At 41.5% G+C, this 27,002-nt stretch overlaps 1 protein-coding gene across 1 annotated transcript in view; it reads right to left on the bottom strand.

Moving 5' to 3' along the window:
- The window catches only part of thbs4a (thrombospondin 4a), a 146,975-nt gene extending 144,676 nt beyond the window's left edge, over positions 1-2,299 (bottom strand). The window contains exon 1 of the mRNA XM_063049334.1: positions 2,075-2,299. Within this exon, the coding sequence (XP_062905404.1) occupies positions 2,075-2,156 (82 nt within the window). The 5' untranslated portion in view covers positions 2,157-2,299. The remainder of the gene's footprint in view (positions 1-2,074) is intronic.
- Between the last annotated feature and the right edge of the window lie 24,703 nt (positions 2,300-27,002).

The following is a 27,002-nucleotide window of genomic DNA, read 5'->3' as shown; positions in this document are numbered from 1 at the left end:
ATCAATTCCATAATCCAAATCATCGACATATAACATGAAAAGAAGCAGCCCCAACACCGACCCCCTCCAGAACACCACTAGTCACCAGCAGCTAACCAGAAAAGGGTCCTTTAATCCCACCCTCTGCCTCCTGCCTGTCAGCCAATCTTCTATCCATGCTAATATCTTTCCTGCAATACCGTAGGATCCTATCTTGTTTAGCAGTCTTGTGTGCAGCACTTTGTTAAAAGCCTTCTGAAAATCCAAGTTACTGAATAAGAGCAGGAGCAGGGGTAAGCATTCCAATCTATTTGCACTTTGTGCTTGCTTGTTCAAAGTCTTTGCAGGATGAAGCCCAGTAATAATTCTGCCAGAGGCAGCTCTGATCATCTCCTGGAAAACATTCTGACTGAGACTATCTCCTGCCTATTGATACCCATTTGGAAATTAATGAGATAGTTTCCTGTTCATTTCCACAGTAGCTCTCAACTTCACTCTGACCAACTCCTTATGTGATCCATAGACTGTAGCTATATATCACAGAGACATGCTCCTTATGGGGGAAATTTGACACCGCAGTGGGTATATGCATTACAAAACTCACTCAGTCCTTTTAACCAAGCGTTTATGGTTTTCACTTCATTTTTGCTTTGAGTTCAAATCCTGAACCCATCAAGATCAAGTCAGCATGTCATTCCAATTTCCCAGACATCCAAGACGAGCCCCATCTGAGTAATGGATACTGCGTTAGTAATTTCACTACAGACTGACCACCTGACAAGCTGATTCCTTTTCCCGGCTAAAGCGTCCGTTTGCTCTACCAGGAGATGGTGGTAACATTGCATGCTGTGGTCTCCTGAGTTTTGCTTATAAAATTATAATTATTATTCAAGGGCAATAGAGAAGATTCAGATTATTTGGCTCTGAATACAAAATAATAGTAAACTCTCACATCATCCAACTGTGATCTTCGTGCTTTTAATATGGTAAGGTCCAGAACCCATCTTGGGAGAGGCCATTGGATTGTTGGGGAATATGGTGGAAAACGTATATCAAGCGACTATTGTTTGCTGGTATTTTAATAAGTGTTTAAGAATATACACACTTTGTGCTCCACTACGTTATGTTTAAATAACTAAAAGCAGTTTTTGCTCGGTAGCAGGTTAGCAGTCAGCGTCTGGGTGGAACAGCTGCTAACTTGCTCGCCGGCGCTGGAGTTTAACGCGATTTGAGGTTAATCTCCTTCCCAGATGTTCAACACTCCCCGAAGCAAATTCCTATTCGTAGCCTTTTAAAATCCCGAAGTACTAACGGGGGGAGGGCGGCTGGGAAACAGATTTCATTGTACTACGAGCCAACAGGTTGCTATTACTTCAGGCTGTCCATAATTGATGGAGTGCCCGTGTCAATTAAGTGATTCCATCCTCAGTTCACGTGGACTGTCCAAATCAAAACTAAATGTTTTAAAAGAGATGCCGGGTGGTTATGGCGTGGGACGCGATAAAAATGAGCAGACTGCCAACAGTGGGTAACGCGGTGACTGTGAACTTCCATGAATAAACGGATGTGGGACAGGTCACGTCTCGGCATTACATGACGCTTGGCAGAAAGATTTCCATCGAGAACATCTGTATTGAAAATTTTCCCGAATACATTTCTTCTTTTTGTTTGAAGAACGAACCAATTTCAAAGCTTTGTAACACTTTGTTTAAAACTACTAATGAGCTCCAGAATATATTGGATTCGCCGGCTCGAACACGGTTTATGCCTCAGAGGTAAAGTAGGAGCTTTATATAATAATCACACTGAGCATTTTAAAGTCTGTTTTTAATTAAAATCACATCATTACCACGAGAAAGCAATTGAATCCCGATTTATTTCCTTAATCGTGGGCTGGTAACCAGGTGCATTATTTTACATGTCGCGTAATCATGAAAATAAGTGAAAAGAGATATCATTATCAACAAATTGATATTTACAATACACCTTTACTAAAGCCTGGACGCCTCAAGCCGCAAAACAAAGAAATGATGTGAGGTAACTGGTAACTGAAGTTAAAAAGAAATTCTTTTGCGGCGGTTCTACAGATACTTACTTTCTAGCTCAGCATCCGCTGAAAAACTGGGAGGCGACTGTAGAAGAAGCCGGAGAAGTAGCATCACCAAACTCCACTTCATCTCTTCGGGATCTGGATTTCCAATAACTTGTGGAGTTTATCTACTAAAGGACGTTTCAGAGTAGGATTCCCAGTCTAGACGTTAGGAATGGGTCTGGAGAGGCGGTAAATATCACTAGGACATGCTGGAACTTCGCTGGTGCGGTTGTGGTATGACTGAGACCTTTTCAGAAGTGGGTGAGATTCCTGAGCGACTTTGCTTTTAACTCTCTCAAAGGCTTGCCTCACAGCGAGAAGGTATGATGACGAAAACTTTCTCCATATGTGCTGAGGTTTACTTGACTTCTTACATACTGGCCAGTTGTGGCATACTACCGGTATAGGGTTTCTTCAAACTTGATGTAGGGTTTTAATAGATATTGGAAAAAGGATTTGTTTCACTAAACAAGCTGTCATCTTGTAGGTAAAAGGGAGAAGAGTAATTATTGAATTGATCACAAAGGGATTTCTGTTTACCTTGAAGAACTAAAATAACAAAGCAAGCTTTACTTTGAAAATGGATTATGAAATAATATTGAAACAGATTAAAAACTAATTTGAAAATGACAAAGTGCCAGTTTTATTAGATAGCTTGAAATATGACATTCCCTAAACTGCATGATTTCACCAGAATGGAAAATTATTTGTGGAGAAATTTGTGCTACCAATTCCTTGTGCTTTGCATTAATTCCACACAGTCTTGAACAAAAAAAAAGGTGAAAAAGGAAAGATTTGCATTAACATAATACCGTTCATGTGGCAAGGATATCCCAAAGTTCTTTACCACCAATAAAGTATAACTGAAATATGGTCATTATTACAATTTAGGAAATTCCAGACATATTTTACAGTTTAGTTAGTATTTAGAGATATAGCATGGTAACAATGCTTCCAGTTCAACAAACCTGCACTGCCCAGTTGCTCCCATGTGACAAAAGTGTAGTAGTTAGTACAACACTTTATAGTACCAGCAATCCAGGTTCATTTCCTGCAGCTGCTGCCCACAAAGAGTTTGTGCATTCTCCCAGTGAATGTCCCTTTATTCTAAGGTTGGCCCCACTGGTCCTAGACTCGCGCACCATAAGAAACGTGCTGTCCGCATACACTCTATCGAGGCCATTCAACATTAAATGGATTTCAATGAGATTCCCCCCTCATTCTTCTGCATTCCAGTGGGTATAGGCCCAGAGCTATCAAACACTCCTCATATGATAAGTCTTTCAATCCTGGAATCATTTTTGTGAACTTCCTTCAAACCCTCTTCAATGTTAGCATATCCTTTCTTAGATAAGGGGCCCAAAACAGCTCACAATACTCCAAGTGCCTCACCAATGCCTTATCAAGCCTTAACATTACATTCTTCCTCACCACTGACTCAACCTGCAAATTAACCTTAAGGGAATCCTACACCTCAGATTTTTGCATTTTCTCTCCATTTAGAAAATAGTCTACACTGTTACTTCTTCCACCAAAACGCATGACCACACATTTCCCAACACTGTATTCCATCTGTCACTTCTTTGCCCATTCTCCTACTCTAAGTCCTTCTGCAGCCTCTGGTTCCTCAACACTACCTGTCTATCCACCTGTCTTCACATTGTCTGCAAGCTTAGCCACAAAACCATTGGTTCCATCACCCAATTCATTGATATGTGACGTAAAAAGAAGTAGTCCCAACACAGACCTCTGTGGAACACCACTAGTCACCGTCAGACAATCAGAAAAGATTTTCTTTATTCCCACTCTTTGCTTCCTGCCAATCCATCCATGCAAGAATATTTTCTGTAATACCATTGGCTCTTAATTTGTTAAACAGCTTGTCAAAGGCTTTCTGAAAACCCGAGTACACAACATCCACTGAATCTCCTTTGTCTATCCTGCCTGTTATTTCTCAAAGAATTCCAATAGATTTGTCAGGCAAGATTTTCCCTTAAGGAAACCATGCTGAAATCGAACTATTTTAACATGCATCTCCAAGTACCCTGAAGCCACATCCTTAACAATCGACTCCAACATCTTCCCAACCACTGAGGTCAGACTAATTTCCTTTCTTCTGCTTTTCTCCCTTCTTGAAGAGGTGAGTGACACATTCAATTTTCCAGTGTTCTGGAACCATTACAGAACCCTGTGATTCTTGAAAGATCATTACTATGCCTCCACAATCCAGGTGACTTATCTACCTTTAGGCCTTTCAGTTTCCAAAGATCCTTCTCACTAGTAATAGCATCTTCACACTTCATGACCCCTGACACTTGAAACTTCCATTATACTGCTAGTGTCTTCCACAGTGAAGACTGATGCAAAATACTTAATCAGTTCATCCACCATTTCATCATTCCCCCATTACTAGCTCTCCAGTATTGTTTCTCTGTGTTCCGATATCTACTTTCACCTCTCTTTTACTCTTTAAATATATGAAGAAACTTGTAGTACCCTCTTTAATATTATTGGCTAGCTTACCTTTGTATTCCATCTTTTTCCTGTTTATGACTTTTTAGTTTCCTTCTGTTGGTTTTTAAAAGCTTCCCAATCCTCAAACATCCCACTAATTTTTGATCTATTATATGCCCTCTCTTTGGCTTTTATGTTGGCTTTGACTTCCCCTGTCAGCCACAGTTGTGCCATCCTGCCTTTAGAATACTACTTCATGTATCCATTCTATGCCTTCCAGATTGGTCCCAGAAATTCCAGCCATTGCTGCTCTGCTGTCATCCCAACTAGTGTCCCCTTCCTATCAACTTCGGCCAGCTCCTCTCTCATGCCTCTCATGGAGAGGCCTTGGCAGCTAAGTGAGCAGGGAAGATCAGTGAGTTGATACCGGTGGGAATGAGGATGCAGACAGTGAAACTTCAAATGCCTCCAAGTGGGAGAGGTAAGGGTTAATTTCAGATGAACTGGTTCAAGAGCATGGTATGGTAATGACACAGGAGTGAATTTTCTGATCTTACGTGTAGGGTAATTAAATACAGTGGCAAGTTTGAATATGATCCGATTCAACATTAGATGGCTAACAGGGATTATAAATTATAATTATACCTCAGGAAGATTATAAACCTTTGGACCTTAAGAGCATAAGATATAGGTGCAGAATTAGGCTATTTGGCCCATTTGAGTCTGCTCCACCATTTCATCATGGCTGATCCAATTTTCCTCTCAGCCCCAGTCTCCTGCCTTCTCTCCATATCCGTTATGCCCTAACCAATCAAGAATCTATCAACTTCTGCCTTAAATATACATAAAGACTTGGCCTCCACAGTTGCCTGTGGCAAATAATTCTACAGATTCACCACTCTCTGGCTAAAGAAATTCTAAAAGGATGCCCCTCTATTCCTGATGTTTATAGTTACTGTTCTATAGGTTTGATAAGCAAGCCCGCAGAAAAAGAATCTCAGGGTTGTATGTGGTGACATGTATGTACTCTGATAATAAATTTTACATTGAACCTTGAACTTTGAACTTTTATTCCAAAACTGTGTCCTCTGATCTTAAGCTCTTCCCACCATAGGCAACATCCTCTCCACATCCACTCCATCAAGGTCACCCGTCATTCTTCTGAATTCTAGTGAATACAGGCCCAGAGTTATCAAACGCTCTTCATACGACAAGCTGCTCACAGCTGGAATCATTTTTGTAAACCTCCTTTGAACCCTCACCAGTTTTAGCACATCTTTTCTTAGATAGGGGCCCAAAACTGCTCAGATACTCCAAGTGAGGCCTCACCAATGTTTTAGAACGTCTCAACATTACATCCTTGCTTTTATATTCTAGTCCTCTTGAAATGAATGCTAACATCCATTTGGCTTCCTTACCAGAGATTCAAACTGCAAATTAATCTTTAGGGAATCCTGCACAAGGACTCTCGAGTCCCTTTGCGCCTCGCTTTTTGTATTTTCTCTCCAAAGTGTATGACCATACACTTCCCGACATTGTATTCCACCTGCCACTTCTTTGCCCCTTCTTCTAATATGTCTAAGTCCTTCTGTAGCCTCTTTATTTCTTCAACACTACCTGCCCCTCTGTCTACCTTTGTACCATTTGCAAACTTTGCAACAAAGCCATCAATTCCATCGTCCAAATCATTAACATATAATGTAAAAAGAACCGGTTCCAACATAGAACCCTGTGGAACACCTCTAGTCACCAGCAGACAACCAGAAAAGGCTCCCTTTATTCCCACTCTGTCTCCTGCCAGTCATCCACAGCTTTATCCATGCTAGCATCTTCCCTATTATACCATGGGCTCTTAGCTTGTTAAGCAGCCCCTTGATGACACAAAGGTTGGGGGTGTTGTGGATAGTGTGGAGGGCTGTCAGAGGTTAGAGTGGGATATTGATAGGATGCAAAACTGGGCTGAGAAGTGGTAGATGGAGTTCAACTCAGATAAGTGTGAGGTGGTTCATTTTGGTAGGTCAAATATGATGGCAGAATATAGTATTAATGGTAAGACTTTTGGCAGTGCGGAGGATCAGAGGGATCTTGGGGTTCGAATCCATAGGATACTCAAAGCTGCTGCGCGGGTTGACTCTGTGGTTATGAAAGCATATGGTGCATCAGCCTTCATCAATTGTGGGATTGAATTTAGGAGCCGAGAGGTAATGTTGTAACTACATAGGACCCTGGTCAGACCCCACTTGAAGTACTGTGCTCAGTTCTGGTCACCTCATTATAGGAAGGATTTGGAAACTGTAGAAAGGGTGCAGAGGAGATTTACAAGGACGTTGCCTGGATTGGAGAGCATGCCTTATGAGAATAGGTTGAGTGAACTCGGCCTTTTCTCCTTGGAGCGACGGAGGATGAGAGGTGACCTGATAGAGGTGTATAAGACGATGAGAGGCATTGATCGTGTGGATGGTCAGAGGCTTTTTCCCAGAGCCGAAATAGCTAGGACAAGATGGCAAAGTTTTAAGGTGCTTGGAAACAGGTACAGAGGAGAGGTCAGGGTTAAGTTTTTTACGCAGAGAGTGGTGAGTGTGTGGAATGGGCTGCTGGCGATGGTGGTGGAGGCGGATACGATAGGGTCTTTTAAGAGATTCCTGGACAGGTACATGGAGCTCAGAAAAATAGAGAGCTAGGGGTAATCCTAGGTAATTTCTAAGGTAAGGACATGTTTGGCACAGCTTTGTGGGCTGTAGGGCCTGTGCTGTAGGCTTTCTATGTTTCCATGTGTGGCATCTTGTGACAGGCCTTCTGAAAATCCAAATACATAACGTCAACCGATTCTCCTTTGTCTATCCTGCTTGTTATTTCTTTAAAGAATTCCAACAGATTTGTCAGGCCAGATTTTCCCTTGAGGAAGCAATGCTGACTACGGTTTAATTTATCATGTGCCTCTAACTACCCTGAAACTATATCCCTAACAGTCAACTCCAACATTTTCCCAACCACTGATGTCAGACTAACCAGCCTATAATTTCCTTTCTTCTCTCCCTTCTTGAAGAGTGGAATGACATTTTCAATTTTTCAGTCTTCAGGAACCATTCCAAAATCTAGTGATTTTTGGAAGATCATTACGAATGCCTTCACAATCTCTTCAACCACTTCTTTCAGAACCCTGGGGTGTACACTATTTGGTCCGGATGTGTTATCTACCTTCAGACCTTTCAGTTTCCCAAGAACCATCTCCCTAGTAATAGTTACTTCACACACCCCTGACACCTGGAACTTCCACCATACAGCCAGTGTCTGCCACAGTGAAGTCTGAGACAAAATACTTATTCAATTTGTCTACCATTTTCTTGTACTCCATTACTACCTTTCCAGCATTGTTTTCCAGTGGTCTAATAGCCACTCTCGCCTCTCTTTTACACCTTATGTATCTAAAGAAACTTTTCGTATCCTCTTTAATATTATTGACTAGATTTTTGTCTTCACCTTCTTAGTGAATTTTCTTGTTGCCTTGTTTGGTTTTTGAAAGCTTCACAATCCTCTAACTTCCCACTAATTTTTGCTCTAGTACAGTTGAAGTCAGAAGTTTACATACACCTTAGCCAAATACATTTAAACTCAGTTTTTCACAATTCCTGACATTTAATCCTAGAAAATATTCCCTGTCTTAGGTCAGTTAGGATCACTACTTTATTTTAAGAATGTGAAATGTCAGAATAATAGTAGAGAGAATGATTTATTTCAGCTTTTATTTCTTTCATCACTTTCCCAGTGGGTCAGAAGTTTACATACACTTTGTTAGTATTTGATAGCATTGCCTTTAAATTGTTTAACTTGGGTCAAACATTTTGGGTAGCCTTCCACAAGCTTCTCACAGTAAGTTGCTGGAATTTTGTTCCATTCCTCCAGACAGAACTGGTGTAATAGAGTTAGGTTTGTAGGCCTCCTTGCTTGCACACGCTTTTTCAGTTCTGCCCACAAATGTTCTATTGGATTGAAGTCAGGGCTTTGTGATGGCCACTCCAATACCTTGACTTTGTTGTCCTTAAGCAATTTTGTCACAACTTTGGAGGTACGCTTGGGGTCATTGTCCATTTGGAAGACCCATTTGCGACCGAGCTTTAACTTCCTGGCTGATGTCTTGAGATGTTGTTTCAATACAATCACATAATTTTCCTTCCTCATGATGCCATCTATTTTGTGAAGTGCACCAGTCCCTCCTGCAGCAAAGCACCCCCACAATATGATGCTGCCACCCCCATGGTTCACGGTTGGATGGTGTTCTTCGGCTTGCAAGCCTCACCCTTTTTCCTCCAAACATACCGATGGTTATTATGGCCAAACAGTTCAAGTTTGTTTCATCAGACTAGAGGACATTTCTCCAGAAAGTAAGATTTTTGTCCCCATGTGCACTTGCAAACTGTAGTCTGGCTTTTTCATGGCGGTTTTGGAGCAATGGCTCCTTCCTTGCTGAGCAGCCTTTCAGGTTATGTCGATATAGGACTCGTTTTACTGTGGATATAGATACTTGTCTACCTGTTTCCTTCAGCATCTTCACAAGGTCCTTTGCTGTTGTTCTGGGATTGATTTGCACTTTTCATGCCAAAGTACGTTCATCTCTAGGAGACAGAATGCATCTCCTTCCTGAGCGATATGACGACTGCATGGTCCCATGGTGTTTATACTTGCGTACTGTTGTTCATACAGATGAACGTGGTACCTTCAGGCATTTGGAAATTGCTCCCAAGGATGAACCAGACTTGACATCATTTTCTGACCTCAATCTGATAGAAAATTTGTGGGCAGAACTGAAAAAGCGTGTGCAAGCAAGGAGGCCTACAAACCTAACTCTATTACACCAGTTCTGTCTGGAGGAATGGAACAAAATTCCAGCAACTTACTGTGAGAAGTTTGCGGAAGGCTACCCAAAATGTTTGACCCAAGTTAAACAATTTAAAGGCAATGCTACCAAATACTAACAAAGTGTATGTAAACTTTTGACCCACTGGGAAAGTGATGAAAGAAATAAAAGCTGAAATAAATCATTCTCTCTACTATTATTCTGACATATCACATTCTTAAAATAAAGTAGTGATCCTAACTGACCTAAGACAGGGAATGTTTTCTAGGATTAAATGTCTGCATACCACTGTTATAACACATGGTTATTTGAGTTACAGTCACCTTCCTGTCAGCTTGAACTAGCCTGGCCATTCTCCTCTGACCTCTCTCATCAACAAGGCAGTTTTTCCCCACAGAACTGTTGCTAACCGGATTTTTTTTTTTTGTTTTTCACATCATTCTTGGTAAACTCTAGAGACTGATGTGGTGGAAAATCTCAGGAGATCAGCAGTTTCTGAAATACCCGTCTGGCACCAACAATCATTCCACAGTCAAAGTCAGTTAGATTAAACTTCTTCCCCATTCTGATGTTTGGTCTGAACAACAACTGAACCCCTTGACCATGTCTGCATGCTTTTATGCATTGAGTTGTTGCAGTGATTCAGGAACAGCATGTTCTGCGCTGCCATCAGATTTCTGAATGGTCCATGAACTTATGAGCACTGCCTTGCCATTAGTTTTATTTGCATTAGTTTTTTATTTTGTAATTTACAGTAAATTTTATTTTAGTGTACTTCAAAACAAATTTCATATTTTATAATTTGGAGAAAATAAATCTGATTCTGATGTCAATCCGATAAGCAGGTAAGTAAGTGATCATTAGTTCAGAGGAGTGATGGGTGTTGGAGTCTAATGTATATAAAATTTCTCCTGTAAGTTGTGATTAATTAAAAAAAAGATTAACTTGTAATATATGTATTTTTTCTAAGCAGAAACCAGGTAGTTTGCTGGTAACTAGATTTTAAGCTTCTGTTTGCATGAAATGCGTAGTTAGATCAGTGAGCTGTTAACTGTATGGCAGTGACTGTGATCTGTGGAGTTATACTCAGAGTCACATAATCATGCAGTGCTGAAATGCGTCTGTGACAGCCATCAAGCTCTCTCAATGCACAACATGGTGCGAATGAATAAATGTGAATCAAGACATTTTCTAGCCACTGCTTTCGATTCAGAGTAAAGCATTATTTTCCACCCGGAAATGTCTTGCAAGATAAATTTAAAATTGACGGTTGATCAATGTGAAACTGTTTATGCAGTGGGGAAAAACAAGATGACAGTTTTTCAGTTCCCTTGCTTTTTTTGGTGCATTAGGGGAATAGTTTATCTGTTTTAACATGTCTTCATTTTTCTCTTTGTCTAGATCCAAGTTTAACCCAATTCCATCAGACATTCTCAATTTCTCTCTGTAGACAATTAATTTATAGTTAACTTCAGTTTTAATAAATACACATGCTTTCTTACCAGATTAATGTCTTTTACTTCTGACGTAGTGTATCATCACAGTGCAAAATAAATAGTTTGCATATTCTGTTACCAACACTTTAGGTGCTACCAGGGTTGTAACTTCATTTGAATGTTATACTTAGAGTTTAATACGCAAAGAATCTGGAGGCAGTCATACTGGGCTAACACTTTATACAGAAATTGTTTTCAGGTATGAATTTATTCAAATTTATTCTAGATCTGTTTCAAATAATTCAATACCATTCCCTCACACACCTACTAAATCCTCAGAAAATCTCTAGCAGTTCAGATTCTTCACTGAACACTGATATTTTAAACATAGAAGTAGAAAACACTGGAATCCCTCGCAGATTTATTTCAATTGTTATACATAAGGTCAGATAATTTTGATTGGAGAAAGACTAACTTTGAGGAGATGCGAAAGGATTTAGAAGGAGTGGATTGGGACAATTTGTTTCATGGGGAGGATGTAATAGAGAAATGGAGCTCATTTAAGGTGAAATTTTGAGGGTACGGAATCTTTATGTTCCTGTTAGGTTGAAAGGAAAGGTTAAAGGTTTGAGAGAGCCATGGTTTTCAAGGGATATTGGAAACTCGGTTCAGAAAAAGAGAGAGATCTACAAAAAATATAGGCAGCTTGGAGTAAATGAGGTGCTTGAGGAATATAAAGAATGTAAAAAGAATCTTAAGAAAGAAATTAGAAAAGCTAAAAGAGGATATGAGGTTGCTTTGGTAAGTAAGGTGAAAATAAATCCAAAGGGTTTCTACAGTTATATTAATAGCAAAAGGATAGTGAGGAATAAAATTGGTCCCTTAGAGAATCAGAGCGGACGGCTATGCGTGGAGCTGAAAGAGATGGGGGAGATTTTGAACAATTTCTTATCTTCGGTATTCACTAAGGAGAAGGATATTGAATTGTGTAAGGTAAAGGAAACAAGTAGGGTAGTTATGGAAACGATGATGATTAAAGAAGAGGAAGTACTGGCGCTTTTAAGGAATATAAAAGTGGATAAGTCTCCGGGTCCTGACAGGGATATTCCCTAGGACCTTGAGGGAAGTTAGTGTGGAAATAGCAGGGGCTCTGACAGAAATATTTCAAATGTCATTTGAAACGGGGATGGTGCCGGAGGGTTGGTGTATTGCCCATGTTGTTCCATTGTTTAAAAAGGGTTCTAAGAGTAAACCTAGCAATTATCGGCCTGCGAGTTTGACGTCAGTGGTGGGTAAATTGATGGGAAGTATTCTTAGAGATGGTATATATAATTATTTGGATAGACAGGGCCAGATTAGGAACAGTCAACATAGATTTGTGTGTGGAAGGTCATGTTTGACAAATCTTATTGAATTTTTTGAAGAGGTTACTAGGAAAGTTGATGAGGGTAAAGCGGTTGATGTTGTCTATATGGACTTCAGTAAGGCCTTTGACAAGGTTCCACACAGAAGGTTAGTTAGGAATGTTCAGTCGTTAGATATTAATATTGAAGTAGTAAAATGGATTCAGCAGTGGCTGGATGGGAGACGCCAGAGAGTGGTTGTGGATAACTGTTTGTCAGATTGGAGGCCGGTGACTGGTGGTGTGCCTCAGGGATCTGTACTGTGTCCAATGTTGTTTGTCATATATATTAATGATCTGGATGATGGGGTGGTAAATTGGATTAGTAAGTATGCAGATGATACTAAGATAGGTGGCGTTGTGGATAATGAAGTAGGTTTTCAACACTTACAGAGAGATTTAGGCCAGTTAGAAGAGTGGGCTGAAAGATGGCAGATGGAGTTTAATGCTGATAAATGTGAGGTGCTACATTTTGGTAGGACTAATCAAAATAGGACATACATGGTAAATGGTAGGGCATTGAAGAATGCAGTAGAACAGAGGGATCTAGGAATAATGATGCATAGTTCCCTGAAGGTGAAATCTCATGTGGATAGGGTGGTGAAAAAAGCTTTTGGTATGCTGGCCTTTATAAATCAGAGCATTGAGTATAGGAGTTGGGATATAATGTTGAAATTGTACAAGGCATTGGTAAGGCCAAATTTGGAGTATTATGTACAGATCTGGTCACCGAATTATAGGAAAGATGTCAACAAAGTTGAGAGAGTACAGAGAAGATTTACTAGAATGTTACCTGGGTTTCATCTCCTAAGTTACAGAGGAAGGTTGAACAAGTTGGGTCTTTATTCTTTGGAGCGTAGAAGGTTGAGGGGGGACTTGATAGAGGTATTTAAAATTATGAGCGGGATAGATAAAGTTGACGTGGATAGGCTTTTTCCATTGAGAGTGGGGGAGATTCAAACAAGAGGACATGAGTTGAGAGGGCATGAGTTTAGCGTGAGGAGGATGCTAAGAGAATGCAGGGTGACTTGGATAGGTTTGGTGAGTAGGCAAATTCATTTGCAGATGCAATTTAATGTGGATAAATGTGAGGTTATCCACATTGGTGGCAAAAACAGGAAAACAGATTATTATCTGAATGGTGGCCGATTAGGAAAAGGGGAGGTTCAACGAGACCTGGGTGTCATTATACACCAGTCATTGAAAGTGGGCATGCAGGTACAGCAGGTGGTGAAAAAGGCGAATGGTATGCTGGCATTTATAGCAAGAGGATTCGAGTACAGGAGCAGGGAGGTACTACTGCAGTTGTACAAGGCCTTGGTGAGACCACACCTGGAGTATTGTGTGCCATTTTGGTCCCTTAATCTGAGGAAAGACATCTTTGCCATAGAGGGAGTACAAAGAAGGTTCACCAGATTGATTCCTGTGATGGCAGGACTTTCATATGATGAAAGACTGGATCAGCTAGGCTTATACTCATTGGAATTTAGAAGATTGAGGGGGGATCTGATTGAAACGTATAAAATCCTAACGGGATTGGACAGGCTAGATGCAGGAAGATTGTTCCCGATGTTGGGGAAGTTCAGTACGAGGGGTCACAGTTTGAGGATAAAGGGGAAGCCTTTTAGGACCGAGATTAGGAAAAACTTCTTCATACAGAGAGTGGTGAATCTGTGGAATTCTCTGCCACAGGAAACAGTTGAGGCCAGTTCATTGGCTATATTTAAGAGGGAGTTAGATATGGCCCTTGTGGCCAAAGGGATCAGCGGGTATGGAGAGAAGGCAGGTACAGGGTTCTGAGTTGGATGATCAGCCATGATCATACTGAATGGCGGTGCAGGCTCGAAGGGCCGAATGGCCTACTCCTGCACCTATTTTCTATGTTTCTATGAGAGTTAAAGGGCAAAAGTTTAGGAGTAACATGAGGGGGAACTTCTTTACTCAGAGAGTGGTAGCTGTGTGGAACGAGCTTCCAGCAGAAGTGGTTGAGGCAGGTTCGATGTTGTCGTTTAAAGTTAAATTGGACAGCTATATGGACAGGAAAGGAATGGAGGGTTATGGGCTGAGTGCAGGTTGGTGGGACTAGGTGAGAGTAAGAGTTCAGCATGGACTAGAAGGGCCAAGATGGCCTGTTTCTGTGCTGTAATTGTTATATGGTTATATAAAGAATTGTAGACTGGATCCTTGACTGTTTGTAGTGTGGTTGAGTCTTGCACCACCATGGACTTGTTTCTAATTGTGTTTTTGTATTAATGCCTTCTTTTGCACAGCTTTTTCCCTCACGGTATTGTGTAATTTACCTGCAATTTGTGTTTTGTGTTTCGGAGCCTACATCTGTGTTGCTGCCGCTAGCAAGTTTTGCATTGGACCTGTATTTTACTGTGGTATGCCAGTAGTCTCAACCTGTCTCGACACTAACCTGAAGCACTAACACTGTTTTAAAGAGTAAGATATAAGGACCACCTGTTTTAGTCAGAAATGAGGATAGTAGATCTTCAGAAATCTCTACCCCTGAGAGCCGTGGAAGTGGAGTCAGTGAAGTTAGAAACGGACAGGATTTGAATTACAGGCACATCAATGGCTAAGGGGAGTGTTTACGGGAAGGCTAGATTACGTTGAATGATGGACGAGGCTCAATGGGCTGATTGGCTAATTCCTGACCCTTTTTTCCTTATAAGCCCACAGTTTTCCTAATAGATCTAATTACAGAATCAGACGGATGGCTACTGTAAACACTAACCAAAGGGTTCCAAGGCAAATTTCTGAGAGTCAATGTACTGTGGGCATACTATCTTGATGCTGGAATGGGTAGCTGTCGCCAGCATTTCCTTGGGTTGTGTTAGCTGTTAATGCAAACAATACTTTTCACTGCATGTTTGATATACATGTGATAAATAAATGAATCTGAAATCTACAAAATCATAAATCTTTGTCCAAAATACAAGCATTGTATAAATAGCATCCCCAGATCTTTCCCCCTCCCACCCATAGTTTCATTGGTATTCATCTTTGCTTTAAGACCTTGTCAGTATTTACCCAGGAAGTCAGATGATTGCCATAAAAATAGTCAGGATTTCTCTATACTAACATACTCCACAACAACGTAAGTGAATGTAGTCATTCATTTACTAGGAATGCAGTATTGCCACCCGAGGTAGAAAACAAATAACGAAAAATTCTGCTTGTGGATTGTTACACTTGCTGTATTTGTGGAGACTTGGTCAGAGATAAACAATGCAGGTTAAAAATAGGTTAGAATATGATCTCCATCTGAGGAAAACAAATTTTCATTTGTACCCCAAATTTTAAAATTGAGTAAGAATTATAAAACTCCGTAATTTAAATTTTGTACGATTTGTGTTTCTGAGGTCACTTTTCTTTTAAGTTCAAAGATGTATCAGCAGTAGAGAGGATGCAATGGAGACCTTTAAGAATATATTTTATTTGACACTGTATGCTTATCTGAAGGTAAAAATAGATTTAGCATATAGGGAATGCTGTGGGAAGGACCTGTGGCTTGCCTGTTCCAAGTGTTTGACATTTTCAGTCTTTACCCTTCAAATTTCATCACAAGATGTTAGTAAAGTAAAATAAATAGCTATTGCTAGGCTTCACTGTTTTCTTTGGAACAAACAACATTAAGAGAAGATTTAATCAAGATATCTAAAATTTTTGAAGATTTAGACGAGGCTGACAGGTAGTAGCAATGAATAGAGATGCCAATAACTATGAGCAAAAAAGTTCGAAGGAGTAGAGTGAAATTGTAGAAAGGCTTTCTCAGTCAAAATGTGGTGGGAATCTGAAAGTAATTTCCTGAAAGTGTGACGTAGGCAGAAACCTTCTCACGCCATAACTGATATGGTTACACACTTAGAGCTGAGATTAGCCTAAATAACTAATTCTTTTTGTTTGTGTGGACATGGTGGACAGAATAGCTTCATTCTTTTCTGTAAATTTTTGTGCATCATTGGAGGGAAAATCCCCTTCTATGACATTAGCATCATTAATTTAGTTTTTGTATTTTATGATCTTTTATTTAGCAATGCTTAACTCCTGAATCTTAACATATATTTTTAAAACGTTAGTATGCTGTATATTTTTTATACTACAAAAAGATTACAAATTCCATGACTAAACTATGAATGAAGTTCAGTTTACTGCCGGATTTATCCCCATCCGTCTCTACACCTGGCACTCTTTCATCTGCAGTATAGAAATACCAGCTCCTGACCTAAGCCCTGTCAACTGCTTGATCTGTGTACATTGTGGTTGAAGACCAATTCCACAGCTGGCTGAAAAAATCTCCGTTTCATTCACAGCTGCATATAACACAGTGACTACCATGTGTCTCGTTGTTCTTGTTTCTACCGTCAGATTGTGAAGGTAGTACAGCTTGAAAGGAACTCTTTGTCTTGACTGCACGGACTTTCATTCTTCATTCCTTCGAAACTAATTGCCAATATATGTGATGTGATGTTGATTCAGTTTAATTAAACATGTTAGTTATTAACATCAGAATTGTGTGTACAACTGTTTGCCATTCTCTCAGCCATAAACCATTGGTTAATACATTACGCTGTCACATGAAAAGCATACACATGGTTTGATCACTGGTAAATTTTCTTTGTTCCAGGCACAGACAGTGTTGTTGTACTGTTGTGGGAATACTTGTTGAGAAAGTCATTATTCATACAGAAAACAATGTGGAGGAGGGTCTTTCCTGGCTCAAGGACAAAACACTCCATCGACGTAGAAGCGCCCACCATACAGGCCTGGGTGATCCTGAACTTTATCAACAGGAGGGGCAACTTTATTCAGGACCATGCCAAGGAGAGGGTGGATAAGCTGACTCACACATTTCTGTTATCCAGTTATACCGTCTGAGAATTTGCCCCAATGTTTCACACATCCAATTTCCATTTGTCGATGACAAAAATTTCACATTTCCAGTTTATATACGTCAGAGAGGCGTGGAGGGAAATCGCCCGCTAACCAGAGAAACTCCGGAAGCGACGTACCTTTCCTTTCCTATTTGAAAATAACCTGAATATATCGGGCAGGAATTTTGGAGGATAAAAACAGATAAAAATGCAGATGCTGGGCACCTGAAATGAAAACCGAAAGTGCTGGAAATACTCAGCAGATCAAACACTATCTGTGGAAAAAGAAACAGTTAGTGCTTTAGATCCAGGACTCCTCATATAATTAAGACATCTACCATTGTAGGTCCTATCCTATACGAGGGGTGATTGATAAGTTCATGGCCTAAGGTAGAAGGAGTTAATTTTAGAAAACCTAGCACATTTATTTTTCAACATAGTCCCCTGCTACACTTACACACTTAGTCCAGCAGTCGTGGAGCATACGGATCCCTTCTTTGTAGAAGACAGCATCTTGGACCTCCAGAAAGCAGTTCACAGCAGGGATGATTAATAAGTTCGTCACCTAAGGTAGAGGAGATGAGTTACACAGCTCTCATTAGATGCATGTGCAGTTCAACTCTTTGAGTACAGAAAGTTTGAAGTTAATAACTCATCGCCTTCTACCTTGGGCCACAAACTTATCAATCACCCCTGCTGAGGACCACTTCTACAAGGAAGGGATCCGTATGCTCCATGACCACTGGACTAAGTGTGTACATGTAGGAGGGGACTATGTTGAAAAATAAATGTGCTAGGTTTTCTAAAATTGACTTCTTCTACCTTAGGCCATGAACTTATCAATCACCCCTCGTATATCAGCAGTGATTCTGCTTATTCTGATCAAGGGTCCTGGACCTGAACCACTAACTGTTACTTTTTCCACGGATGTTGAGTTGCTGAATTTTTACAGCATTCTGGGAGGGTCTCTCCTTAAAAAGTTATTTTAGTGGATGCAATCATACCCCTCAGGATGCTATCTTAATTAACGCTCCTCACGATTTCAAATATTTTCCTAATATCTAGGTATAGCCTTCAGGTGTAAAATTTGATAGCTAAATTCCTAAATGCTTTTCTCAAGATAATTTGCAAGCATCTCCAGCTGTGGTATTTGACTTGATAGCCTTGGTTCTATTGGTAGCACTTTCAGCTGCTGGGTCAGAGCCTTGAGACCATAAGACAAAGGAGCAGAAGTCAGCCATTCGGCCCATCGCGTCTGCTCTGCCATTTTATCACGAGCTGATCCATTCTCCCATTTAGTCCCACTCCCCCGCCTTCTCACCATAACCTTTGATGCCCTGGCTACTCAGATACCTATCAATCTCTGCCTTAAATACACCCAATGACTTGGCCTCCACTGCTGCCTGTGGCAACAAACTCCACAGATTCACCACCCTCTGGCTGAAAAAATTTCTTCACATCTCTTTTCTGAATGGGCGCCCTTCAATCCTTAAGTCATGTCCTCTCGTACTAGACTTCCCCACCATGGGAAACAACTTTGCCACATCCACTCTGTCCATACCTTTCAACATTCAAAGTGTTTCTGTGAGGTCCCCCCTCATTCTTCTAAACTCCAAGGAGTACAGTCCAAGAGCGGTCAAACGTTCCTCATATGTTAACCCTCTCATTCCCGGAATCATTCTAGTGAATCTTCTCTGTACCCTCTCCAACGTCAGCGCATCCTTTCTTAAATAAGGAGCCCAAAACTGCAAACAGTACTCCAAGGGAAGTCTTACCAGTGCCTTATAGAGCCTCAACATCACATCCCTGCTCCTATACTCTATTCATCTAGAAATGAATGCCAACATTGCATTCGTCTTCTTCACCACTGACTCAACCTGGAGATTAACCTTAAAGGTATCCTGCACGAGGAATCCCAAGTCCCATTGCATCTCAGAACTTTGAATTCTCTCCCCATTTAAATAATAGTCTGCCCGTTTATTTCTTCTACCAAGGTGCATAACCATACACTTTCCAACATTGTATTTCATTTGCCACTTTTTTGCCCATTCTCCCAATCTATCCAAGTCTCTCTGTTTCTTTAGCACTACCGGCCCCTCCACCTATCTTTGTATCATCAGCAAACTTAGCCACAAAGCCATCTATTCCATAATCCAAATCGTTGATGTACAAAGTAAAAAGAAGCGGCCCCAACACGGACACCTGTGGAACACCACTGGTAACCGGCAGCCAACCAGAATGGGATCCTTTTATTCCCACTCTCTGTTTCCTGCTGATCAGCCAACGCTCTGTCCATGTATGTAACTTTCCCATAATTCCATGGGCTCTTATCTTGTTAAGTAGCCTCATGTGCAGCACCTTGTCAAAGGCCTTCTGAAAATCCAAATGCACAACATCCACTGCATCTCCCTTGTCTAGCCTACTGGTAATTTCCTCAAAAAATTGTAATAGGTTTGTCAGGCAGGATTTTTCTTTAAGGAAACCATGCTGAGTTCTGCCTATCTTGTCATATGCCTCCAGGTACTCCGTAACCTCATCCTTGACAATCGATTCCAACAACTTCCCAACCACTGATGTCAAACTAACAGGTCTATAATTTCCTTTTTGCTTCCTTGCCTCCTTCTTAAATAGCGAAATGACATTTGCAATCTTCCAGTCCTCCAGAACCATGCCAGAATCTATTGACATTTGAAAGATCATCACTAATGCCTCCGCAATCTCCACAGCTACTTCCTTCAGAACATGAGGGTGCATTCCATCTGGTCCGGGAGATTTATCTACCCTTAGACTATTCAGCTTCCTGAGTACTTTCTCTGTCGTAATTGTGACTGTGCACACTTCTCTTCCCTGACACCCTTGAGTGTCCGGTATACTGCTGATGTCTTCCTCAGTGAAGACTGATGCAAAATACTCGTTTAGTTCCTCTGCCATCTCCTTATCTCCCATTACAATTTCTCCAGCATCATTTTCTATCGGTCCTATATCTACTCTCACCTGTCTTTTACTCTTTATATACTTGAAAAAGCTTTTAGTATCCTCTTTGATATTATTTGCTAGCTTCCTTTCATAGTTCATCTTTTCCCTCTTAATGACCTTCTTAGTTTCCTTTTGCAAGCTTTTAAAAACTTCCTGATCCTCTGTCTTCCCACTAATTTTTGCTTCCTTGTATGCCCTCTTCTTTGCTTTAACTTTGGCTTTGACTTCTCTTGTCAGCCACAGTTGCATCCTTTTTCCATTAGAAAATTTCTTCTTTTTTGGAATGTATCTGTCTTGCACCTTCCTCACTTCTTGCATAGACTCCAGCCACTGCTGCTCTGCTGTCCTTTCCGCTAGTGTCCCTTTCCAGTCAACTTTGGCCAGTTCCTCTCTCATGCCACTGTAATTTCCTTTACTCCACTGAAATACCGACACATCGGATTTAGGCTTCTCATTCTCAAATTTCACAGTGAACTCAATCATGTTATGATCACTGCGTCCTAAGGGTTCCTTCACCTCAATCTCTCCAATCATCTCTGGTTCATTATATAATACCCAATCCAGTACAGCCGATCCCCTAGTGGGCTCAACAACAAGCTGTTCTAAAAAGCCATCTCGCAGACATTCTACAAATTCTCTCTCTTGAGATCCAGTGCTGACCTAATTTTCCCAATCCACTTGCATGTTAAAATCCCCCACAATTATCATAACACTGCCCTTCTGACAAGCCCTTTCTATTTCCTGTTGTAATTTGTAGTCTACATCACTGCAGCTGTTAGGAGGCCTGTATATAACTGCCATCAGGGTCCTTTTACCCCTGCGATTACTTAGCTCAACCCATAAAGATTCTGAACCTTCCTGCTGAGGCATGAGCACAGCACTCTTGTCCAACACCCCAGGAGGCCTAAACTTTTAGGGGGTGGTCTTTGGAATAATACTTTAAACTGAGGCTGTGACATAGGTAATTGCACCATATTCCAATGCAGGGCGTAAGGTTGCTAACCCAGTTTTCCCTCTATTTATTCCTCAGCATCTCTAAATGCAATGTAATTATCATAATTAGGCCTGACGTTGTGAGAATTGTGTTGCTGTGACCCTTTGACTACAACAGTGACTACTCTTGAAAAAATACTTCACTGGCAGAAAGTACTGTGGGATATCCTGAAATTATCCTGTAAACTTGCCCCCTCTTCTGATGTTCAATAAGTTCCAGAAAGTATCAAGTGAGTTCTGAATCAGAATCAGGTTTATTATCATTGGTGCATATTGTAAGATTTGTTGTTTTGTGGCAGCAGTAGAGTGCAGTACATAAAAAAATAGTTACAATACAACATCCAAAAATAAATAAGCAGTGTAAAAAGAGGGAAAAATAATGAGGTAGTGTTCATGGGTTCACAGACCCATTATAAATCTGATGGCAGAGGGGAAGAAGCTGTTACTAAAATGTTGAGTGTGTGCCTTCATGCTCCTGTACCGCCTCCCTGATGGTAGCAATGAGAAGCAGACATGTCCTGGGTGGTGGGGGTCCTTAATACATAAAGATTTTAAATCAATTTGGACCATTGCTTCAAAGCTATCAAATGGAAGTTATTAACAAGGAGATTTCCCTTTCCAGCACCGACAACCTCCACAGAATACATTCTTTCAATCTATATTCAGGATAGAGAAAAGAGAGTCAGTGGATGTTGTTTACTTGGATTTTCAGAAGGCCTTTGACAAGGTGTCACACATGAGGCTGCCTAACAAGATAAGAGTCCATGGTATTACAGGAAAGGTACCAGCATGGATAGAAGATTGGGAATGAAGGCTGTCTTTTCTGGTTGGCTGCCAGTGACTAGTGGTGTTCCACAGGGATGGGTGCTGTGACCGCTTCTTTTCACATTATATGTCAGGGAACTGGATGAAAGAATTGATGGCTTTGCAAACAATATGAAAATGGGTGAGGGCAACACTCACAACACGCTGGAGGAACTCAGCAGGTCGGGCAGCATCCATGGAAACGATCAGTCACGGATGCTGACTGACTGATCGTTTCCACGGATGCCGCCCGACCTGCTGAGTTCCTCCAGCGTGTTGTGAGTGTTGCTTTGACCCCAGCATCTGCAGAGTATTTTGTGTGAAGATGGGTAAGGGACAGGCAGTTTTGAGAAAGCAGGGGGTCTATGGAAGGAGAATGGCCAAAGTGGCAGATGGAAGTGTATGGTTGTGCACTTTGGTACAAGAAATCAAGGCATTGACTGCTTTCTGAATTGGAAGCAAATTCAGAAACCAGAGGTGCAAAGGGACTTGGGAGTCCTCGCGGATTCCTTAAAGGTTAACTTGCAGGTAGAGTTGTTGGCAAGGAAGGCAAATGCAATGTCATCACTCATTTTGAGATGACTGCAATATAAAAGCAAGGATGTAGAGTTGAGGCTTTATAAAGCATTGGTCAGACTTCAATTGGAACATTTTGAGCTGTTTTAGGCCCCTTTCTAAGAAGGGATATAATGGCATTGGGAGGCTCCAGAGAGGGTACACAAGAATGATTCCAGAAATGGAAGGGTTAATGTATGAGAAGCGTTTGATGGCTCTGGCCTGTACTTTCTGGAGTCTAGAAGCATGGAGGTGTGGGGGTGGGGGAATCACATTGAAACCTATCAAATATTGAAAGGCTTAGATAGAGTGGACATTGTGAGAATGCTTCCTATAGTGAGAGAGTCTAGAAACAGAGGGTACAGCCTCAGAGTAGAAGGGTGGCCCTTTAGAACAGAGATGAGGAGGAATTTCTTCAGCCAGAAGTTGGTGAATCTGTGCAATTCATTTCTACAGATGGATGTGGAGGCCAAGTCACATGGAGTTTTATATTTTCTTGATTAGTCAGGGTATCAAAGGTTAAGGGGAGGAGGCAGGAAAACAGGGCTGAGAGGGATAATAAATCAGCCATGTTGGAATGGTAGAGCAGACTTGACAGGCCAAATGGCCCAATTCTGCTCCTATGTTTTATAGTTTTCCTCTTTAGACTGCATTTTACATTTAACCACTTCCAGGATTGTAGGAAGGTGAGTTAGCAATTTAGTCCCTCAAATCTGTTCCAACATGAAGTAGGATAATACCCAGACAATGAGCAGCTCTATATTCCATAGTCTTCAATATCCCTGTTTAACAAAAATATATCAGTCTCCAACTAAATTAACCTTAATCAATTAACCTTGCTATTTGAAGAAGATAATTCCAAATTAATTGTGGAAATTTCTGTTTACCTCGCTCCATGCTATATCATTGGCATTTTGGTAATCTTCACTCCATCTCTCCAAGACCTTCCTGCAGTGTGTTGTTTGAACTACGCACAGTACCCCAGAAGTGGTCAATGTGTGTCTCGTAGATTGTTCTCAACCCAATGAGATTTATAGTTCAGAGTCACGACTGAGGTAAGGTAAAAAGCCTATTGACCACATTAGGTAAAACTACAACATAACCAGAAGAAAGGGATACATTTCAAACAGAGTCACAGAAGCTAACAAGATATAAGGCAGGCTTCTGATTTGTAAGCTAGTCAATACCAAGAAGAAACTGACAGAGTTACATGCACCAACATCAGATGCTTAAAAGCCGGTGGTTATTAAAAGCAACAAAGTACAAACAACTATAGGCATTTACTGGAAGGTCAGCCAAGGTTTGCAGAATGGATGCTATAAGCAGATGGCTTCCAATGACAGAAGAGTGCTGTGGAATAGCAGGCAATGGAAATGAATAACACTGAATGTTTTGCTACTTTTCTCTCCCTTTAAACAACCCCTTGGAAATGAAGTACTTGCACAATTCCTCAATCCTAGCTCCACTGAACTTAACTTCTCGTAGCGTGACTTTATTCTGTCTCCCTTTCTCCAGTTCCTTTCTAGCTACATCCACGGCACTGAGGGTGCCCGCCACCATTTTGGCAACTTCTGATTCTGCAGCCCCTACTACCGCATCTTCACTATGGATGTGTAGTCTTTATATAACTCCATCTCCCATTACAAAGGCTTTAACGCCCTCTATATTTTTCTGCAACAGAGATTCCACCAGTTTCCCTCCACCAAGACACTTTTCCACCTCTTCTCACCCTATCTCTTGCAAAAATGCCATCCCCTTCTCGCAATTCCTCCGTCTCCGCTGCATCTGCTCTCAGGATGAGGCTTTTCATTCCAGAATGAAGGAGATGTCCTTTTTTAAACAAAGGGGCTTCCCTTCCTCCACTATCAACTCTACTCTCAAACGCATCTCCCCCATTTCATGCACATTTGCTCTCACTCCATCCTCCCGCCACCCCACTAGGAATAGGGTTCCCCTTGTCCTCACCTACCACTCCACTAGCCTCCGGGTCCAACATATAATTCTCCGTAGCTTCCGCCGCCTCCAACGGGATCCCACAAGCACATCTTTCCCTCCACCCCGCTCTGCTTTCCACAAAGGATCGCTCCCTACTCCACTCCCTTGTCCATTCGTCCCCCCCATCCCTCCCCACCGATCTCCCTCCTGGCACTTATCCTTGTAAGCGGAACAAGTGCTACACATGCCCTTACACTTCCTCCCTTACCACCATTCACGGCCCCAGACTATCCTTCCAGGTGAGGCAACACTTCACCTGTGAGTCGGCTGGGGTGATATACTGCGTCCGATGCTCCCGATGTGGCCTTCTATATATTAGCGAGACCCGACACAGACTGGGAGATCGTTTTGCTGAACATCTACGCTCTGTCCGCCAGAGAAAGCAGGATCTCCCAGTGGCCACACATTTTAATTCCACGTCCCATTCCCATTCTGATATGTCTATCCATGGCCTCCTCTACTGTAAAGATGAAGCCACACTCGGGTTGGAGGAACAACACCTTATATTCCGTCTGGGTAGCCTCCAACCTGATGGCATGAACATTGACTTCTCAAACTTCCGCTAATGCCCCACCTCCCCCTCGTACACCATCCGCTATTTATATACACACATTCTTTCTCTCTCTCCTTTTTCTCCCTCTGTCCCTCTCACTATACCCCTTGCCCATCCTCTGGGTTTTTCCCCCCCCTCCCCCTTTTCCTTCTCCCTTTTGCCAATCACCTGTCCAGCTCTTGGCTCTATCCCTCCCCCTCCTGTCTTCTCCTATCATTTTGGATCTCCCCCTCCCCCTCCCCTTTCAAATCTCTTACTAACTCTTCCTTCAGTTAGTCCTGATGAAGGGTCTCAGCCCGAAACTTTTATGTGTGTTACTTTTCCACCTGACTAAACTTGTCCGGAATTCCCCAATCTTGCCTGGAATCTTTTTCCCATGGTGAATTCCCTTTGACTTTTCACAATGATCAAGTGCGTGTGATTACTGTGTGCTGCTGGATGCATTATGACCTGGTACAGGGACTCCAACGCGCTTGAGTGGGCAATCCTACAAAGGTGGATTCAGCCCAGCACATCATGGGTAAAGCCCTCCCAACCATTGAGCACATCTACATGAAATGTTGCCGTAGAAAAGCAGCATTCATCAAAGATCCTCACCACCCAGGCCATGCTCTTTTCTCACTGCTGCCATCAGGTAGAAGGTACAGGAGCCTCAGGACTCACATGACTAGCTTCAAGAACAGTTACTACCCCTTAACCATCAGGCTCTTGAACAAAAGGGGATAACTACATTCATCTGTTGAGATATTCCCACACTGATGGTCCCACTTTAATGACTCTTTATCTTGTTATTTCATATTCGTTATTTATTGCTGTTTATTTATATTTGCATTTTCACAGTTTGTTGTTTATTGATCCTCTTTACAGTTACTGTTCCATAGCTTTGCAAAGCATGCCCGCAGGAAGAAGGATCTCAGAATTGTATGTGGTTACATGTGTGTGCTCTGATAATACATTTCACTTTGAACTTTGAAATAAAGGAGATTTTAAAGAAACTCGCACCCAAACTAATGCAAGACATCCAGTAAATTAAAATACAGCCTAATTTACAAAAGCAACCTAAAGGTTATTACGTAGAAATAAGAATGTTATGCTACATAACCTCTTGCACACTGGTGAAACCTGATCTGGAGAACTGTGTACAATATTGGTCTCCTTATTTTCGGAAGGAAGCAATTTATTGAAGGTTTTCTTGATTAACACTTGGAATAGGTGTGAATTCTCTGAGGAAAGTCTGCTAAGGCTAAGATGGTCTTGTCTCCATGGAAATTTAGAAGAGTGGGAGGGAATTGCTTGAAGTGTAAGGGTAATGCCCTGGGAAAGGTTTCACTGCTGATATAATGGTTTTTCTGTAGCAGCAGTGTTTGGTTTATGAGTAGAGATAACGGGGGCTTTGGAATGTGCGCGGTGCGATGAAGGGGGTGTTTTTTCTTGTTGTGTGCCTGACAGCAAGGTGTTCTAGGGCTTTTGTTTGGCAAGAGAAGATGCGAGAAGGGAGAGGTCATAGACTGCAGGACGGAGTGGACTTGGAGTGGGGCCGGGAGTGGGCCCGGGGGAATCGATAGAGGACTAACGGACTGAAACCCGTAAGCTCCAACGTGCACGTTAGACTGTGTCATTAAAATGGGCCCTTTTCTTTTTATTTTTCTTTACTAACCCTCTAGTCAAATTAAAAATTATAAAGCTAAATTGTTTAATTGCATATGGTGTACTGTCTGTTGTTGTGTGGTACTGATCTTTAACAGGGGAACACATCACGCAGCATCCACAAAACACAAGAGGTTTTGCGCCTCAGCTTTCACATGACTGGCGGGCTGGAGACTGTCTTCCCCAGACTAATGCCGTCAGCCGATCCTGAGGGTTATGTAAGATTCTGAGCCTTCCTTGGTAGGATAGATGTCAACAGAATGCTTCTTCTTGTGGGAAAATCATGGGGTACTACTCAGAGCAGCCCAATCAGAGATGAGGCCTTGATTTCTCTAAGGGTTTTGACTCTTTGAAACTTTCTTCCTCAAAAGGAGGAGGTAG

The sequence above is a fragment of the Mobula hypostoma genome, chromosome 5 (assembly GCF_963921235.1).
Source record: "Mobula hypostoma chromosome 5, sMobHyp1.1, whole genome shotgun sequence".
NCBI classification, from domain to species: Eukaryota; Metazoa; Chordata; class Chondrichthyes; order Myliobatiformes; family Myliobatidae; genus Mobula; species Mobula hypostoma.
This window is presented reverse-complemented; position numbering and strand designations above follow the sequence as displayed.